Here is a 21,378-nt window from a genome sequence, read left to right as displayed (position 1 = left end):
TAAAGTTCTATTTTATTCTTAAAAAATTAAAATACAAAAAGCTCATCAATTAAAAAATTTCCATACTTTTGGAGTTAAAATGCAGTCCAAATAACAAGATATCTTTTTAATTACAATTTCTTTACAAATATGTTTATAAAATTATTTTTTAAATAATATAAGTAATGCGAAATTAAGAGTTAGCGAATTAAGATTCGATAAAGAAATGTCAAACTCATATTCTTCGAAGTCGAACACAAGGGGAGATCGGGGCTAGAAGTTACACAGGTAAGTTGTCACAAAGCTTATATCTCACTTAATAGATTGAGTGGAATATTCTTCTCTATAGTGTAGGTTGCTCCTATCGTGTTAGTCGGATATACGAAATAGCTCGTTTCAAAAACATCGCATGTGACATTTACGAGCACTTTTTAAAAATTGGAGATTGTGAGTAAATTTTTCTTACCTCTATTTTTATTGTTCCGTTAGTTTTTGGAATTACTAGTCGTAATTTCTTTTTAGTCATAAGAAATATTATAGTTTTAGATAATTTTTCCTGTAATTAGTTAACCGTCATTGCAACATAGTTTAAAAATATAATCTTCTTTGTTCAAAATGACCGTTCAGGGTAAATTGTCTCAAATGAGATGGGATTTAAAGTTTATGAGAATTATTATTCTTTTATTTACTTAAAGTTTATGAAAGTATTACAAAGTTTATAAAAATTATTAATTTTTTGTTTAATTTATGCTGCAATATATTATTAAGTTAAATTTACCAAAAACTGTCACTAACTTTAATAAAATATTAAAACGGGAACTATTTGTCGTATGTGTCCTTTACATGAAAAGATAGATGACAATCAATCCAGAGTCATGTGACAACCAACCCTGGATATGGGGTAAGTTGTCACATTTGCACAATTTTGCTTAAAATTAAATAACTTTTTTGTGTATAAATATACATATACAAGTCTAATACTTTTTTTTTCTTACACCTAAAGGATGTAGCTGAACCATTCCATGCCAAATCACCGAGGCCATACTTAAGTTATGGATTTAAAAAAAAAATGCAGTTTAAAATTTCAAATGCCTGTAACTTTAAGAAGAAAAAAGATATTTAAAAAAATAAGGTAATCTTTTTTTCATTTTTTACTGTACTTTTCGAAGAAAATATCGAAAAAATTTTAAATGAACAATATGACTTTTTTTTAAGTAAAAAATATTTTTTTTCTTAATGCAACCGTTTTGATTTATTTAAAAAAAAAGTAAAAATGCATTTTTACTTATTTTTATTATTAAATTACTTTTTTTAATGGAATATTATAAATTAAGAAACTTAACGGATAGCATGTGACAATAAAATCATATAGTTAATGAAAAAAAACACGTATATTATCTGTAAAAATAGCAATTAGATTTATTTAAAAATAAAATAAATAAAAAAAATTAAAATTAAAAATAAACATAAAATAAATAAAAAATATATACCTATATTAACTATATGATTTAATTGTCACATGCTATCCGTTAAGTTCACCAATTTATAATATTCCATTGAAAAAAAGTAATTCAATAATAAAAATAAGTAAAAATGCAATTGAAAAATAGAAAATATTCGATTTCCTCTTTATCTATAAATCGAAATTTCAGGATTGGTGTCTATAAATTTATCAAATTTTTGTATAGCCATCGGTAGAGTCTATCTTATTTAAAACAAAATTATTTTTTAAAAAATGAAGAAAAAGTCCCTTAAAAAATCGAAGTTATTGAAATCCCGTCTTCATCAATGATTTAAAAATTTCGAAACTAAGTCTAGGATTTGTGAGATTTAAAAAAAAATCAAAACGGTCGCATTGAGAAAAAAATATTTTTTACTTAAATCCTAAAAAAACAGTCATTATTGTCCATTAAAATTTTTTTCGATATTTTCTTTGAAAAGTACAGTGAAAAACGAAAAAATAGATTACTTTATTTCTTACAATATCTTTTTTTTTCTTAAAGTTACAGGCGCATTTAAAATTTAAAACTGCATTTTTTTGAAAAAATCCATAACTTATGTATGGGCATAGAGATAAAAATCTAAAAAAAATCATGGAAGCTACTTTCATTTAGTATAAAAACATAAAAAAATTTCCGCCAAATCAAAAATGATCGAAGAAAATCCTCGGTGATTTGGCATGGAATGCCCCAGCTACATTATAAAGTAGTATACGATAGGTATATACGCCGCAGCTAAAGGAAACTTAATTTATCGAGTACTATTTACTATGTTTAAGGCAAATTAATTATACCAATAAAAACTTTATACTGTTTACTACTATAAAAAAAATAGAAATATAAAATATTCATTCTTTGTATTTAATAAAAAAAAACTTTTAGCCATATATCCCATTTGCATTTTTGCCATATATCTCAGAGGGGTGGGTTATATGACATTCATGGGTGAAATATACGCCTTATAAAAAGTTACAAATAATGTTTATGAATAAGGCAATAAAATGTCATAATAAGTTATAAAATGTGTGTAAGAAGTTTATTAAGATGTAAGAATAATAAACAAATTATAAAGAAAAATTTTAAAAAGAAAATAGAAGAGCGATAGATGCATTAAAGATTATTGTTATACGATCCAAAAAAAGAAGGAAAAAGAACACATAAGAGATTTCGAGTTTTACAAAGTGTCTGTACTATTGCATAAATCCCGCATGCTAACTTGCCGTATATCCCAAACAGGAGGGATATACAAGATATTAAGTTAAACAAAAAATATAAGAGCTGTGCACTTGTATTTTGCTGTATTCCATCATTTACTATCCCTCTACACTTATGTATCATAAAATAACCATTAAACCTTTTACATTCCCTACAGTAATCATTTTACGTAGGTCGTAACACAAGATCGCGCTTTCTACTACAGTGAGAAATCGATTCAACTCACGACAGTTTCGTTAATATTAACAGTAAAGAACTGAAATTACAACACAATACTAATATGGAATAAAGGCACATAACAGAATAATTGCGAGCAAGTACCTTCATTCCTTCTATTTTCTGACATCTGCGGTGTAAAAACCCCGTGCGGCATAAATACCGGAGTTACCCTGTTATAAAATATTGCTAACATTTTTTTTTTAATCAGTAGTTGAAAAGTGTGACAACCAGAGCCCTGGTCTCCCCTATTAAACGCGATTAAAATAAGTGCCGCTTAAATTAAGTAGATCGCAGAATATAAGTTTGTCATTTCTTTACCGAATAATTAATTCACTTCTTATTTTGCATTACTTATTATTCAAAAAGTACAACTAACTCTACATATTTGTTGCAAATAAATCAATTTCGCGTTGAACCGAAAAATCTGGTTGTTGAGAGAAATTGAAAAAAGACATTCGGTAATTCCAGAACATTCTGCATAATTCCAATTCCAGAATTTTGAAAATTAAACAAGGGTTTATAATTTTAAGTGCACAAAAAAGTATTTTAACAAGTGAGAAGAATTTTATGATTTTAACAGTTTCAGCAGCTCGTAAATATCTTTTCGAGGATACGTTAGAAAAAAATGGATCCGTCCGAATCTCAGCAGGATCTACTATCAAACGAGGCAAGACCGCCTTCGGTGCAATCGTTACAGGCGCCCATTGAATATATTCTTGGCCCGGTCGAGAAGCATTTCCTGCTTAGCGCGGAACGAGGTGATTGTGCTACTGTCAAAAGGTAATCCTGCATTTCTCCGCATTAATGTCCCTTTAAGGATATCCTGGGCAAGACGTAAAATAAACTAGATTTTGCGATAAGCTCCTCTTATCTCCGCGACATAGATCAAATATAGATACCTACATATAATTATAAAAAATTATAATTATATAAGTGTGTAAAACATTATTTAGATAAATTACAGATTGACAGCTCTGATTTTAACATACGATCAAAGTTCTTACTAACGCCTTGATGTCTTAAAAGTTTAGAGAAAATATATTTTTTAAATTAAAAATTAATAATAAAAAATGCAAGATTTACGTGTGTCTTTTTTGTTAAATAATGTATTACTTACATATCTTAATATTAGTAAGAAATAAATTAATTACATGGATAGAGTTTCCAACTGTCCACGCAAAGTGAGGTCTACTATTTGTTACTTCCTCCTATCTGATCGTGAAACTCTATAAATTATTATTATTACTAATTGTATTACAATTATGAAAGAAAGAAAACAAAATATTTTAGATTTTAAATTTTACGTAACCGACGTTTTGTTCCCCGGAAAAAATCTCCCGGAAATCAGTTCCCGGAAAAAATCTCTCCGGAAAAAATCTCCCCATCAAAAAATCTCCCCCGGAAAAAATCTCCCTCGGAAAATATCTCCCCCGGAAAAAATCTCCCCCGGCAAAAATCTCCCCCGGAAAAAATCTCCCCCGGAAACATTTTCGGTGCCCAGCAAAAACCGAGGTGCCACATGGGTTTACAACTTTCCACGTGTGAAAAGCCCACGCACGTACTTTGCAAGGCACACTATGTGTATAGTTTAATGATAGTGGAGCCCCCCGCAGGGCCGTGACTAAAAACAAAGACAATAAATACATAACTCATGATAATTTAAAACAACGAAAGATTGACAGCAACATTCCTCAGGAATTTAAACGCATTCAACAAAGCGCAATTAACGTAATACAATCGGCGTAACTAACAACAAAGATAAATAACACATAAATCATAACACATTTTTATAACGACAGATTGGCAGCGACATTTTTCAAATATTGTAACACATCCTGTCGGTTGTATGCTGCAACGAGACTCTTCAATCGCGCATCGTTGTCTTTGTAGCGCTTGTTTCTATTATTCGCAGGAGCGTGAGCATTCGCGCGCGCAATGTGAGCCTCGACGAGACCCTGCTCTGCCTGAAGCAACTCGATCATTTTCCACAGTACGAGATGCGAACCATTTGCTCTCCGATTTAGTGCATGGTGCCATCCTTCCACTGCATTGTTGGTACGAGCAACAGCCACCATCACTGAGGAGTAGTGGTTCCACAAAGAAACATCAAACATTGCGCCGCGTCGTACTTTACGACGACCTAACACGCCAACCCAAGTGTGCTCAAAATAATCGAGGAAACCTCTCAAATCCTTCTCATTATCAGTGAAAAATTTCGACTGTAGCAAAGCATCGTACGCGTAATGTACATCGCAGAAAGGAACGAATGCCAATGCGAATAACATTCGTAAATTACGAGCCACGCGGCTGCTCTCGCGGTACAATGGCGCAAGGTCGTGATCTTGTATACTACGCCAAAGTGCTTGACCGAAATGGAATAAACACCCCTTGAGTTCACATTCGGGAAATTCTAGTGTAACGGCTTTTAAAAATGCCATCTCAAAATCCGACATTACATTTTTTGGGGCCACCCCGGGAATAGCATCTTTTAGAACCCGCAACAGAGTTTGATATGTTCTCTTGCGTCGATTAGGGCATAACGCATATACAAGAGGCACAACCTTGCCATTCACCTCCCCATGTACGGTGTACAGTTGGTCGAATATTTCAGGCACTACTTTAAAAGTACCATCACAATACCATGTGTCACATCCTCGCAACACCTGCAGATTATCCTCCGTAGCAAATATAAGCAGTCTGTTGTTAATATCCTCAGAGTCGAATAACAAGAATTTCACGCTCTTCAATGTCTGTTGAAAGTGTTCTGGTATTTCATACAGTGTGTTCTTCCTGGGATTAGGCGGTAAAGGATTGTTCCTTTGACGGATTCCTCGGACAGTCCGACTCAATGACTCAGCACTCGGTAATTGTGCAGCAACAGGAGACGACACCGTACCCAGCACAGACGCCACTAATGACGATGATGCTTCCTTGCTTGTCACCGCTTTCTTCCGTAATTTTGCAACAACGCGCTTTGTCTCAACTGCTGCAGCGTTAGGAGCGTGAGTTGTGTGCTCAGTTTGATGCAAAATGATGCCTATAATAAGCAAAAAGTAAAAGAGTAATGAAAAATTTCCGATACTGCTGTTAAGTACATTAATTTACGTACCATCGCGTAACACCGACGACGTGTGACAAATCCCACGACACCCGGTTTTATACTGCACACACCGCCAAATAACTTTTCCATTAGACCCCTCCCCATGCTTGTAATACAATTCACCATCAGCAATCAGCTGATTCTTTCCCTTGTTGCTTTTTACAAATTTGAGCGGCATGGTGCACGATAATATCGCTACCAGTACTTACAACAGACTGATTACTGTTAATCGAGGTGATATTGCTGACGATGAGTAAACACAGCACAATCAGTTGACGGTTCCGAATAATAACATATACAAGCACCAAATAAAGTCGCACAGTCTAGTGTAACGGCCCTTCAAAATGCCGTCTCAATTTGAAATACAGTAGTGCTGGATTTTTTCCGGGGGATATTTTATCGGGGGGAGATTATTTCCGGGGGAGATTTTTTCCGGGGGAGTTTTTTTCCGGGGGAGATTTTTTCCGTAGGAGATTTTTTCCGGGGGAGATTCTTTCCGGGGAGATTTTCCCGGGAACTTGTTTCCGGGGAGGATTTTTCCGGGGAGATTTCTTCCTAGAACCAAATTTTATATACTATTATTTTTGTTTACTTGGATAATTATACTGAATAGAGGAATCAGTTTCTATGATCTTGACCTTAACATACAGGGTGTTCCAAGTTTTTTCGGACAAACTTTAATAGAATGTTTTATGAGCAAAAATAAGAAAAAAATATTATATAAACACAAACAAGATTCTAAAATGCTTTATTAGAAAGTTATAGCAAAAGTAAGAATTTTGTGTTGAAGAAGTAACACATTGTACATAAGTGTGATACGCCGTTAGATGATGTTTAATAATAATCCTACCGTAAGTGGCGAGCGTCATAGCTACAGCTATCCTAAAGTATGGTTTGGAGAATATTGCGAGCTGATAATAGGTACTCGTATCATTTCACGCCAGTACAAAAACTTTTGCTAACTGATCACGAAAAGCGAACACAATTCTGTGTATAGTACGTGCAACAAGTACAAGAAGATGATTTTTTCCCATCGAGGATACTATGGACTGACAAGACTACATTTACGAGAGGTGGTATTTTCAATATTCAACTATAATGAATAATCATATCCATGTAAAATCCATGCATCTATACACTGTTAACACAATTTGAACGTATTTATTAAATGTGTTAAAATTTACGGAAGAAGAGTGTTGATTTTACTCTATAACGAAAGTGGGAATAAAAATTTACAGAAAAAGAGTATTAATTTTATCTTACAATTTTAACTTCAACATAAAAGTTATGTTAATTGTACACATAATTAACCTCAAATTACGATTAGAATTACATTTCTTTTCTGTTGAAATATTTTAACATAGTATCAGTGTTACCATTTAACACATCTACATTATGTTAAATTAACACAAAAATTTGAGTGGACCGTTTGGGACATGTGATTTATGTTATATTTAACACACAAAGGACTATGCCCAGTTTAGGCCACGAGTGAACAGTCATATATTAATCGATGGGGGGGGGGGGGTACTCACGAAGTACGAAACGGAAAGTTTTAATTGCCTAATTGAGATCTGGTGAGCCTACAGACCTAACCTAAATTATAAATTATTAAAAAATAAAAATTTATTATTATTATTTTAAAGTACTCTTCAAACCATTCAACTTTTGTTTCAAAATTTTTTTTCTATCTTTTATAGTTTCGAAAATATTCGGCTCGAAAGAGAAAAGCCGATTTTTTTCAAAGAGGTTAGGTTAGGTTATGTGCCAGACTAGAGTCAAGCTCAACAGGGTCTTCTTTCCCCGCTAATTTTTCCAAGCCCGTTCCCTTGGCAGTGGTTTCGCTAGATAGTAGATAGGGACAGAATTGTCGTGAGTTTTACGTGCGGCACCTGCTCGTGGAGCCTAATCCACACGGCCCTCATGGGCGTGAGATTGGGATACGCCCAATCAGCGCGTACCAACCGAAGTCCGGTACTACCAGTACGCTGCAGGACTACAGGATCCGGCAGCAACCCACTGGTTGGAGCGAGCGACTATCCACGCTCTACCAGCTGTGCAGGTTGGTACCCGAGCTGTTGGGACGCAGCTCACCCGTCGGACACCCAAGTACGTAACTCGAGTATCCTAGCCAGCATGCGGCTGTAAACCACTGCCATCACGATGGTCCTACCCGCGACCGGCAGGAGCGAGCTCCCTGGGCCACCGGTCCCCGTGGTACCAGTCTAGATCACCGGTCGGATCTTCGTAGCCGAGACTACTCCCAGTTGGGTCTAGTAGATAGGGACAGTGGGAATCTCGTTAATCCATTCATGCGCGTCACTAATTAGATGACGAGGCATTTGGCTATTTGTTTCGTTTAAGGCAAAACGACTGCAATAATGCACAGTCACTCTGAACCTACAACGATATTGCAAGGTGGTTTACTGTCGGTGTTTGCAGCTAACACCCTGGAAGTGCTTGGAAGGAGCTGTCTAGCAGCTCTCACTCTACTAATCATGCACACTCACATTCTTACTCGTCCGCTGATGCGGAGATACCCAACTCTACGTGCCAAGCCGACGTGCACCACTAATCGCGGTTACGTTCCGCCCTGGCATATAACGGGTTGTTATACCGTTAAATCGCTTCCAATTAAGCCATGAGCCTCAGAGGACGCGAGTCGTAAGCGTACGCAGTTGGGCAGGCGTTAGGCCCAGACTACGCAGCTCACCCCCGCTCCTAGGGCTCCAGACACCTCGCCATGAGATCGTAATGGCGGTGAAACAGACATTATTACGCGGCACTCCTGTGCGCTCCGCCACCCGGTCCACCAGATCATCACAAGATCGATACTTCTCAACCTTGCGATCATGCGACACCTCTAACGCAGTTTCGCTGGATACTACCTGCGCGTCTACGACCACTGCCTCATCACCCTTAACAATGGTCAGGTCGGGCCGCCTCAAGCCGGCAGAGGTCGAATAGGCTAACTCCGCATCGACATGCCATCCCTTCTGCTGTAGGAAGCCACCGACTCGACGACAAAGGTCGTTATGCCGTAGGATTCTCCCTCCGTGCGTTCTGAAGCAACGCTGAACGCAGTGAGCCGGAGTCTCGACATCGGAACAACCAGCACGACAACGAACCTCGCGCCCATCACGACCTCGGGAGACTCTCGTTCTAGATGGAATACAGTTAGCCCGTATGTGATGATAGTGCACGTAGTCGGCTCCGGGAATGTGGTCGGCTCCCGCCGACACCCAGTGGGAGCTCAGTTTCGATGTTTCACCTCCCTGAGCCCGTTCCCATTGCACGACTCGCGCAACCAGGCTGCACACTGTTGTCTGAGCTCAGCGGTCGTATGCACCCTATTACCCCGGATGCGCATCTGGTTCTCACACCAAACCAGCCGCCTAGCCACAAATGTGGTTTCGGCGGCGGCGCGCGCCGCGGGCAGAGTACTGCGACACAACCGCTGCAGTCGGTCGAACTTCAGAATAGGGATTAGAGTCTTGAGTAGAGGCACACCAAGCCCGCCACTCTGTATCGGCGCATGAAAATATCCAGCAGAAACATCATGGGGAAAACGCAACCACCGTCTAATTGCCGTGCGCACCAAAATATCCACACCCCTCAACGTTTTGGCCGTGACTGTTCCCACCAACCAACGGTGATAATACCGTGGTAGAAGAAAGTCGCGCAAGAGCCTTAGCCGCTGTTGTGGCTTCAGTAGCGCTTTCGTAAGTTGCTCGATGGAATGAACTAGGGGCGGATCATTGGCAAATTCCCTAGCACCTTCGTACATGCAGCCCAGGTACGCCCAGATATCGACAGGGGATCTTTGCGGGATCAACACTCCCCCCACGGTGAAGTAAGGTGTTGTGTCAATCTTCACCTTTTTGTCTCTACCGGACGCCATCATGGAGAGCACTCCTGTTTTCTTTGCGTTGATGGTTAGTCCATTCCGCGCAAAAGCAGCTTGAAGCCGAGTCAGATTCTCCTGCAGACCAGATCTGGTAGAGGCAAGGAGCACAATGTCGTCTGCGTAGCCCAAGGCGCTGATCAGCTCATCCCCCATCTGATAGCCAACATCCTCCGAGAGAATCGCTAGTGCTCTATCTACGACCAGATTGAACAGCAGCGGCGATAACGGATTACCCTGTCTTACGCCACGGCCGATCTTGATGGCCGACACTCCACTGGTGACGGATCCTATCACCGTTTGCGCATCCGAATAGACAGCCCTGATATACTCTCTAAACTCCCAAGGAAGGTCCAGTTCTTCGAGAGTCTCACGTATAGCTGGGTGCAAGACCGTGTCAAATGCCTTCGACAGGTCAATGCACGCCAGATGTAACGTCCGACACCGCCTCCGAGCATCGCCGAGCACGGCTGACAGGACTGTGACGTTCTCACACACCCCATCCACCGGCCGGAAACCCCTTTGACGAGTTTCGAACACATCCAGGGCTGCTAAACGCTTAGCAAGAATTTTGTGGAAGTGTCTTATTACAACTGATCCTATGCTGAGAGGTCTGTATTCCGCCGGTACCGGCCGGTCGGACATCCCTCCCTTCTCCAGGAATACAGTTTTCGTTGTGGCGATCGACGAGGGCACCGTTCTTGCCAAGAGCAGCAGATTGAACAGAAGCGCACGAAGAACAAGCGGAACAGCGTTCCACATTCTTGGCGTAATCTGGTCCAATCCGAGCGCTGTACCAGTCTTAATCGAAATCCTTCTAACCTCGACAGGTTTTATAGGATCCCAGAGCGAGGTCTTAAGAGAGTCATAGTTACTCCCGCCGTTTACCCGCGCTTGCTTGAATTTCTTCACGTTGACATTCAGAGCACTGGGTAGAAATCACATTTAGGGGCATGTTTCAGCCCCTAAACATGCGTATAAGCACGTATAAAAAAAGTGTGCAAGTAGAAACTTGCACATTGCTTTCTCATAGTTTTTAAGTGTGCAAGTAGAAACCTTCGCTCACAAAGCTCCTCTATGAGGAAGCTTGTTATTCGATGCATAATTATTAGTATTTATTTGTTTTGGCTTCCTCATAGAGGAAGCTTTATCAGCGAAGGTTTCTACTTGCACACTTAAAAACTATAAAGAAGCAATGTGCAGGTTTCTACTTGCACACTTAAAAACTATAAGGAAGCAATGTGCAAGTTTCTACTTGCACACTTAAAAACTATGAAAAAGCAATGTGCAAGTTTCTACTTGCACATTTATTTTTTAATGCGATAGTTCGACGTTTTAGAACACTGAACATATTGACATCAAAAACTGAAAAAACATCTTTTCTTTGGTTTCTTCTACCCCTATTTCATATATAATTCTTTTAAATTTGGTTGATTAGAGCCAACTTTATACGCAATAAAAAGTTCATATACGAATTTACGAAAACAAAGTTTCCTCTATGAGGAAGCAAAAATACGTGTCCCTTATTTTTATCTAGAAAACAATGTTAAAAGCTCATCAAAATCAAAGGGGGATACTTCCATACCTTTCCTTGTTAGCCGGGTTAATGAACTGTATCAAATACATTCTAGACATATATTATTTCAATGTCTTTGGTATAATCTGTTATCGCCGTCACCGCGGGGTGGCCTGGACGCAGAGAAATCGGACCAGACCAGTGGTACATGGTCATAATAACAAACTTTGGACAGCTCTAGCATTAAGAGGACTCGTTACAATGTTGTGCCCATGGAACTTTTCAATCCTCTTTTGATGCCCTACAATTCTAGCCATGCCTGATTGCTGTTTACTAGGAGCCCAATTTTTCATATGAAACTGGGCATAGTCCTTTTCCAACCGTGTGGGCATGTACAACGACATGTTCATTGGCCTCTATTTCTCGCCAGAACGTTTAAGTGCACATTCTTTTTTAAACTTTCTCAGCAACAGCAATTGCTCTCGAAGATGCACCTACCTTTACTATCCAGGCAGCATGCTAATGTTCGCTGAATGTTAGTTTTGTGTTATATATGTTTACTGTTTGATTCCGAACAGTCAGCTAACATTCTGAAAATAAATTCTTTCAAAGAGTTATGATCTAAACGTTGAACGAACGTTACAGGTATATTACTACTTTGCCTTTTCGGAACATTTTGCTCCAACACTTGTAGCAAAATATACACAAAGTCCGAATTTTTCTAAAAACGGATCGAATCATTAAATAAAGGATACTGGGAATTGGGAATGGAGCAAGGGGAGATGAACAGAATAAAAGGCAAAAAGGGAATGAGTGAGAAGGAGGTTATGAAGAGAGAGAAGGAAGGGGTATTAACCTTTGTCCGCAATGCGCAGACGCGAATCGCATCGTAACAGCGCGGTGAGCGTGACGTCATCTCTGCGCCTGTGCATTGCGAACAAAGGTTATCAATCTACCTTTCTCTCTCTTACCTAACTTGGACTGCTTGGACACAGATCTTTTCCACGGGTTTTAATTAAATATTATTGCACAGTGAACATCATTATGCCAGGTAAGTTTATAATGAAATGTTATTGTATAAGAAGAAATGTAAATTTCTTCTTATGCAGGAATTATAAGGCTGATGGCAGAGAACGAAATGTAGACGCTTAACGTTCTCTGCTATCAGCCTAACGTTAAGTTGTAGGCTAGTCGTGCATAGAAGTTAGGTAACCAGTTATTAGTCTCTATGACAATCATGAATAATCATGATTGCTTTTGTTACGATAATTATTGAAAATTGATTTTTTTTAGTGTTTTCGTGTATTTCAAATTAGGAAGGTGAAAATTCAAAAGACTATTTAGTTAATCTCTTAAAATATAGACGTCATATATTTTACAAACATTAGTCGGGAAAAATGTCGGAAAAAAAACTTGTCAGTCAACGTCAAATTCAGAAAATGGCACAGATATTAGTGAATTCAACACAAAACATATCGGAAGATGACTTCTTTTTGGAAGACGGGACATCGCATAATCCTACTGTTATTCTCTGCTCCCCAAACACAAGTTCTTCTCATGTTAGTGCTTTTTTGAGTGATAAACCCATAATCTCTTCACTTAATAATAACTATGCTATGGATTTTACCCAAACTGATTGTGATGCTAAAGATTCTGTTTCGCAAATGCTCTCAACAAATGTAGTATTAAGTCCGACAAGAATGGCTGAAATTTTCAATAATTGTATTGATAGCAATTTGTCAGAATCAAATCAAGAACCAGATATTGAGCCATTAGTTGTACGCCTTCAAAGATGGTATTGTTCTTCACGTGTTAATTTGACTCAGTTAAAAATGTTACTAACTGAACTTAAGCTTGATCATCCTGACTTGCCTTTAGACCCCCATGGTGTATAGTGCAAACACCAGTCTATGTGAATATTAAGCCTTTAAATAATGGTGGCTTAATATGTGAATATTAAGCACGGACTCGTAAAACGTATGGAGAGTGGAATTAAACCGATCTTTGTAGTACAAATTATTTAATAATATTTCTTTACAGTAGATACTTTTCTTTATAGTACAAATTATAGAACTTATTAACGTATGTCAATCAATGTATATTTCTTCCAGACTAATATGTGATAAATATGTATCTTTATTTTGTATTGAGTCAGTAAAAATCAATTTTTTATTATTATAAGATGCTCAGGTTAGGTTCTTAGAAATATGAAATGAATATGAGTACATGTTAATTTTGTTTTAAAATAGTTCATTGCACTTATAGTAGAACCCACTTATAACTTATAATGTCTCCCACATATGTTTTCCCGCTATTACGTATCACCAAGCATGATACCTACGAAATGAGATATATCTCGCATTTAACGTCGTCTAGCGTATAAAGTTGCAGTTTCCCGATCTAGAGCATGTACATTATAAACGGGTTCCTGCACTGTATAATTTAAAAATTCTTGCTTTATGTTTGAAAAGTTTTCTCTTAAATAGTTTTAGTTTATAGTCAATTTATTTAGTCTGGTAAAATACAACTTTAAAGCAGAAAATTTACTTGTTTTATTTGCTTTGTATTTGTCTCTTAGCGCTACGGCAATGGCGGTAGTGAGAGAATGTGTTTAATCCCTCATTCACCTTCTCCTCCTTTTACAGACTCCGTAAAAATATTAAAGAAAGATAAATTATATTTTTAGCCTGCTGGCCCATCTGTTACGCGCATTCAGTGGCGAATTTAGGATTAAAGAAATGGGTAATATTATCCCCTTCGTCCTCCTGTTCCCAAGAATTCGGGAAGTCAAGCACTAGCCCTTGGTTCAAGGATCCCTATCTTTTAAGCATTTATCCTGAATACGCCATTGGAAATGGATAATTTGCAAAAGCTGCTTTCCCGAAAATTGCCCTCTGTATATAGGAAATATCCCCCCGTGCTTTGTGTTATCCGAATGTTTGACGAAAGCTCGTCAAACGTTATATCGTAATGTTCCACGAACATTCTCTGAACATTCTTCGAACATTAGTTAGGTGCGAACTCCTAACACACAGATAACAGTTATTTCGTAACGGTTATAACATTCAGCGAACACTCGGAAAATATTAACATGCTGCTTGGGTATCTTGCCAACACATGTGGATACATCTCCTGAGCCACCTTTTAGCCGTAAGATTTTAGTCTATCGTTTTTTATTATAAAGTTATTTAAAAAAAAGTTTTATAAATAGAATGTAATCTTTATATGGGTTTCCATTTTCCTCATTGCACAAAAAGTGAAATCCACCCCACATCGCCCGGTGCTTATAGTGCGAAATGAGGTCTATCATTGTATGGTTTGCGTGAAAAGTTGAAAACCCATGTGGAACCGTACAATAATAAACCTCATTTCGTCTTATAAGGAGGGGTGGACTTCGCTTCGCAGAAGTTGGAAATGTATGTAAAATCTTTGTGGAATTGTGATATAACCAAAATTCAATAGATATATGGGACGAGAATTTTATTCAACATTTAATTAATATAACGAATATATCGAACTTATTATATTGAAAAACGCATCAATGCATTTATCATAATTGTAGGGGAGACCGGGGCGAGTCGTCACTTTTTTTTCGGTGCCGATTTCTAACAATCAAACAACAAATTTTAGTAAAATGTGGTATACTGTTGTAAAGAGTGAACCCCTTGGCTACAAAATTTATAAGGGCATTTTTAGTCTATGTCGCTTTGTTCAATTGGTATATAGAGTAAAAACGACAAAGGTGCAAACATTGAAATGTCGAAATTGCCGGGACGGAGTCGTCACTCAATTCTCGGACTGGATTTTAAATAAAAATTCATAATTCCGATCATGAAAAATGATAGGATACATTTTATTAATTATTTTTAATAGAAAATATAATAATAGAATATAAATAATAGAATATAAAATATAAATAATAGAAAAACGGAAACATTAATTAAAAACACGATGGCGGAAAATAATTACAAGAAAAGCGCACGCAACACTTATGTGCCCTATGCTCGCACGAAATGGACTGTTTCTCGTCAGCTCTGTTCTCTGTCATCTCTGAGCACACGCAGCATCCAAGTCCTCATCGGAATTCGACCACTGCTGCTTCCTTGACTTTGATTTTCGCCCGAAACCTCTATGATACGGCCACGTCATCCAAGTGTGCTATTTTATCATTATTCTTCTTCAGCCAGTCGTTCAACGTAGTTCTCGGGACTCCAAATTGTTTTGCTACTTTTGTCTTGATTTTATCTTTTTTCACCGCAAGAACTGCCTTCCTGAGTTGCTTCTTGTCAACGGGAGTCGTTTTACGATGGTACGTGCGTACCATTTTCTTGCAATTGAGAAATACAATGACGCATTTGCAACGAAAAATAGAGTGAAACCACCGAGATAAAGTCGTCACAGTGACGAGTCCGCCTCGGTGACTTAAGTGACGACTTCGCCTTGGACACAGATATTAAGTTTGATCGCTCATGAAATATTAGAAATCAACGAAAATAAAAAAACTTCACTGGATTTGTATTCAGCATGCATTACTTTTCACAAACACTTATCTCGAGATTCGGAGAGAAAATATTTAAAATAGTAAAAATTTTTGACGCGCAAAAAATTTTACTTCTGACCTCCGAAAACACGTTTGCCTTAATGAAAATCACAACATGGCATATAAAATCTCACTAAACTCCGTTGGTCACATGGACACCATAAGTAGTGTTTATAATATTAATGGCGAGTTCACACAACACACAGGTTTCGAGATAATTGTAGTGACTCCGCCCCGGTGACGACTTCATCTCGGTTTCCCCTATATATATTTTTAAACATAAAAGCAAGATAGTTTGTGGTAATCACGTAATAAACAGGCATCATAAATTCACACAGTGTACCTAAGTAAATGGATGAGAATGTGGAAAGAAAGCTGTATATGTATACGTGTACTATTTACCATTTTTTAATGTATGTACACTCTATCAAAAAATTATATTTTATTTATAAAACTTCTTTTGTTAATAACTTTTTAATAAAAAACTAGCGACGGCTAAAATCTTCTGAAAGTTACTCAAGAGGGTGACTTCTATATGGTACGTGTCAATGTCAAGATCATAGGAGCTGAGTTTCCTATTCGGTATATTTACCTTTATTTATTTAATAGTTAATGAGTAAGTTAATGAGTAAGTAGTAATTAAAAGTAAAAATGACGTGTTTTTATTCATTTTTGTTTATTACTTTCTTCACATAAATTACCAATATTTATAAAAAATGGAGTAATAAAATAATATTTTACAAGTATTTCGCATAATTGTTCAATAAATTAAAAAGATTATGAGCCATGGAAAGTTTAAATTATTAATTACAATTTCCTAATAAACCACGACGACATAAAATATTTTGAAGGTTACTGAGGGTTATGACTTTGATAATACTTCCAAGTCAATCTTGTCAGGCAGTTATATAACTTTTGCCCTTCTAAAGAAGAAATTTTACCATTATTTATTATGTACGATAATATATTCATAAAACTTTTAATTAGCAAAATTAGCAAAATTAGATCGTGAAAGTATGTAAATACAAAGTATCCCAAGATTATGGATTATCAATTTCTCTGCAGATTCTTTAGTCAAATTGGAATTGATTCTCTCTTAATACAAAAAATATAGAGAAGCTTAACTTTTGAATAATTATCCATTTAAAATAACACTTATGGCGAACGATTACAGCAGAAACAAAAACAAACCACGCTCTCTTTAACTAATTTTAAATAAATTTTATTTTATTATTAATAAAAAAATTATTATTTCAGTAATTATTTTATTTATTATTAATGCATTTTAAAATATACTATTATTAATATACTATAATAAAATATACTATCAATGTTACAACTAATCAAACATAATTATCTAACAATTATATTCTGACGATTTGCGAGCTGTGTATTTGGGATATCACCTATTGGTGTGATCTCTAAGCAAATATACCACATTAATTAACGTGAGAGAGAGAGAATTAATTTAAATGTTATCTTTCTAAATCAGATCCAATGACTTTTTCCTTTTAAGCTGCTTTATTTGTTTATAGTATCAAGCAGTTGCTCTAGTATTAATGTATGTTTTATGAAGTCGTTTTTCATGCCTCTGAGCAAATATATATGTTATATGTAGCTATCTTGACGACTGTATTAATTTTTAAATATTACGACGTATGTCGCCATTTCTAATGTATGTACCACGGGGCATTCACAATGCTTCACAGAACTTTGTTTTGAAAGCGATGTATTATTTGTGTAGATATTACTTTTCTTGATGCAATCCTATAGCTGGACACTGTATGGCTTCAATATTTGTTTGTTCATCCATCAATCCATCTATTCATAATAAAAAGTTATGAAATGCATGAAGTACGTGTTTGCCTGTTTGGTATCAAAAATTATCATTTGTGCAAAACTAGAGATATCGAATGAACTTTGTGTAGAAGAGAAAAGTGTGCGTGCGTGTCAAGTATCAAAAGTATAATAAGCGACATAATAAGTGACAATTTTGTGGTTATTATAATTACAATAATATACCTAAGGTTATATATAATTATAATTATATAAGATTATATATTTTGTATATTTAGAGAGAGGGAAAGATAGAAAAAAATAAAATGCAAGAAAAAATTATTTACTTTATAAAGTAAATCTTATTATTTGTATTTAAAGTTTAAAGGTGTGCCCAGGAATAAAAACGTATCCTTATAAAGGCATTGATACTTTTATAGATTCTTATATAAAAGTATCTATAAAAGTATCTTATATAAGTAAAAATAAAAAATATTTTGCAATGGCAAAATTTACTATAAGAGAATTATATAAAAAATTTGGTTATATATTTATATATAATATTAAATATTTAATTATAATAATAAGATAAAACATATTAGTTTAAAGATTTAATAATTTAAAAGATGTATTAATCGTAAAATTAAGTAAAAAATATGTTAAAATAAAAAAATTGGTTGAATAAACTAAGATATAGAATTAATAAAGTTAAAATAAAATAATATTGTATATTTTACATTACTGATACAAGACTAGAGTCGTTGTACCAATGGCTGACCAATAAATGACCAAGAGAAATTGATATTATAAACTAAAAAAATTTTTTTTTTCATTTTTCTCTTTCTAAATATAACTACAATCACAAATATGTAGTAAAGTAATCAAAATAATTTAAATTAATTTGTGTTTTTATCAAGTATATATAAAGAATAGCATTTTAGATCGAATTGCTAACTGGACTTTTTTCAATAAAAAAAACTGTAATTATTTTTATTTTGTTAAATAATAGTAATGTTAAAAAATGTTTCCAAAAATTGAAGTATAGAGCGAGCGTGGCGTAGCAGACAGCGCACTGGTCTGCTAAACCAAAGATCTCATGTTCGAATCCAGTCCTGGTAGAACCAAAATAAATAAATTGTATCGCTTGTCTCTCCTCATCGACGGAATGGCAGCCCGTCAGGAGTATCCCTTGCCTCGAAACCTCCTCTACCTTGCTGTTCGGATTCGGCGTTAAACTGTAGGTCCCATGTGCTTGTGTACAACCTGCGTGCGTACCACAAGCACATGACTTTGGGGGAGGCCAAAGTCCGACTCGGAATGTTGCGCCATTGAAATGAAATGAATGAAAATTGACGTATAATTAATAAGTAGATATGAGTTTATAGTCATTTCTTGGAAGACGAGATTATTCATTAGACATTCACGGTTATTACTGTTGGAAAATTTGTGTTAAATATAACATAAATCACATGTCCCAAACGGTCCACTGAAATTTTTGTGTTAATTTAACATAATACGGATGTGTTAAATGGTAACACCGATATTATATTAAAATATTTCAACAGAAAGGAAATGTAATTCTGATCGTAATTTGAGATTAATTATGTGTACAATTAACATAACTTTTATGTTGAAGTCAAGATTGTAAGATAAAATCAACACTCTTTTTCTGTAAATTTTAACACATTTAATTAATACGTTTAAATTGTGTTACTTTAACATATTTTTTAAATTATTTTAATAATTTTACATTATAAATGTGTTAAGTTCAATTAACATAGCAGGCATATGTTAAATCTACACATGTAGGTATGTGTTGATTATTTTACACAAAAATTTTAACAAGGACCTTTTTTAACCAAACTAAAAAAATTTTTCAACAATGTACTGATACGTGAAATAGTAAAATAGTAACAAATATATCAAAGAAGCAAATTCTGTAAAAATGTTTAAAATGCAAGACCTTTAATTACACAGCCACACAAAAAAAAATTTTTGTTCTGATCTGGGGAACTGACCATGTTTACTTTATGTTTTTGGGGTCGCTGAATCCGAATCCGAGGTCTATTTAACCCCATCACATCAAGATTTTGCCATAACCTCAAAAAACCCATAATTTAAGCTATTAAACGCATATAACCCTAAGAATGAAGTTGTAATATGAAAACCCAAGCTCTTAAACCCCATAACCCCATAACCCTATAACCCACTTAACCAAAAATCTATCAACTCCAATAACCACGTTTGTCAGACATTTAACTTCATATGTACGCGTATCTGTCAGGTCTCCAAAAATGCTCTAATTCTATGCACATTCATTCATGAGTCTCTTTTCGAGCTGTATCGAGTTCTTTTCTCTTCAAAAGACCTATGCAAAGGATTTCTTTTACGCTTCTTGTCTTGACCAAGTGTTTCTCTTTTGAGCATCCAGCAAAAATCTGCAAGCATATTAACGTCCCACCGTCCCTGATAGCGAGTTTCCATAACTTTAATATCTTGGTGAAAACGTTCACCCTGTTCTTCACTAAAGTGTCCCAGGTTATCGGGAAATTCATCAAGATGAGAGTGCAGGAAATGCAGTTTCAAGTTCATCAAGCACCAAGATGATAAAGGACTACGAGAACCTAGGATGCTTGATGCTACGGGAAGTTAGCAGATCATTTTTTCGATCGACTGTTTTTTGGGTAAAATCACCAGAACTATTACTAAAAAGTATCAGGAACTATAGAACTCGACTGCATGCGACTAGAACTTCCTTTTATTTTTGATCTGCTGGAAAATGATATGCCAACTTCACTGACATTACGCACGAATCGTTATATACACTGTACTCGTATATTAGACTTCTAATCTCGATTTGGAGGGTTTATCGACGTTTTTCTTGTTGTGCAATTCAGGGAAACTCGTTTTCACGTTCGTATCAATGGTATATCTTTTATATGAAGCACATCTTGTTATAAGTTGACAGCGATTGCTGTAACTCGAGATGCTATATTAGGATAAAAGTAGGTAAGAAAATCTGTAATTCCGTAATTTTTTCTCGTTTTCTATATAAAATCGGAGTTTCCCTGAATCATTGATGTATGTACTGCAATTATGGAGAAGCATTTTTAATTCTGTCAAATTAATACGACGCTACATGAGTAGAAAGAAAATGATAAAACAGACGACTCCAGCATCACCTTAAACATTATAAGCTTTATCCATCCATCCATCCATTCATAAAAAAGCCGTGTAAGAGATTTTATTGTTGACATTTATCCGCGATGCTGATTGGTTCTCTCATTGCGCTGACTTCGTGAGCATCTTTTATCGTATATTTTGACAGTTTTATGTGTAATCAATAAGAGGTTAATAATGAAATAGTAATAGTATAATGTTAAAGCTAAATAGCGCGCGCGAAGCGCGCGTCTGTGATGTCTAGTTAAATAAAAATTTAAAGAAACACACAATGTATGGTTAACCTATCAGAAAAATTCCTCTTTTACAGAATAGATTTCAAAGTATGTTAATTGTGTGAGAATAAATACTTCTATAAGTCTTTCTTGTAATATATCTTGCGATTATATTGTGTACATATTGACTTATATTCATAAATTAAACAAATAAACTTAATAATGATACATTAAT

The 21,378-nt window shown here is 35.7% G+C and overlaps 2 protein-coding genes across 2 annotated transcripts in view; one reads left to right on the top strand and one right to left on the bottom strand.

Moving 5' to 3' along the window:
• Positions 1-3,329: 3,329 nt before the first annotated feature.
• The window catches only part of Trp (transient receptor potential), a 141,818-nt gene continuing 123,769 nt past the window's right edge, over positions 3,330-21,378 (top strand). Inside the window, exon 1 of the mRNA XM_071718982.1 lies at positions 3,330-3,692. Coding sequence (XP_071575083.1) covers positions 3,538-3,692 — 155 coding nt within the window. The 5' untranslated portion in view covers positions 3,330-3,537. The remainder of the gene's footprint in view (positions 3,693-21,378) is intronic.
• On the bottom strand, positions 4,550-6,725 carry LOC139780370 (uncharacterized). The gene is made up of 2 exons (XM_071718989.1): positions 6,022-6,725; positions 4,550-5,949 (listed from the first exon to the last, which is right to left on the bottom strand). The coding sequence occupies exons 1-2, from the start codon at positions 6,188-6,190 to the stop codon at positions 4,700-4,702; spliced, it is 1,419 nt and encodes a 472-aa protein (XP_071575090.1). The 5' UTR covers positions 6,191-6,725; the 3' UTR covers positions 4,550-4,699.

Source organism: Temnothorax nylanderi, unplaced genomic scaffold, assembly GCF_030848795.1.
Source record: "Temnothorax nylanderi isolate EJ_2023f unplaced genomic scaffold, tnyl_v1.0 TNYL_tig0273_pilon, whole genome shotgun sequence".
Classification (NCBI taxonomy): Eukaryota; Metazoa; Arthropoda; class Insecta; order Hymenoptera; family Formicidae; genus Temnothorax; species Temnothorax nylanderi.
Note: the sequence above shows the minus strand (reverse complement) of the source record. Positions and strands in the feature narration are given on the sequence as shown.

Bases quoted from the DNA above. Each gene is read 5' to 3' on its own strand.
- LOC139780370 (XM_071718989.1), bottom strand. From the start codon at position 6,190: ATGCCGCTCAAATTTGTAAAAAGCAACAAGGGAAAGAATCAGCTGATT. The intron at 5,950-6,021 runs GTACGTAAATTA...TGCTTATTATAG, and splicing joins GTCGTCGGTGTTACGCGATG to GCATCATTTTGCATCAAACT.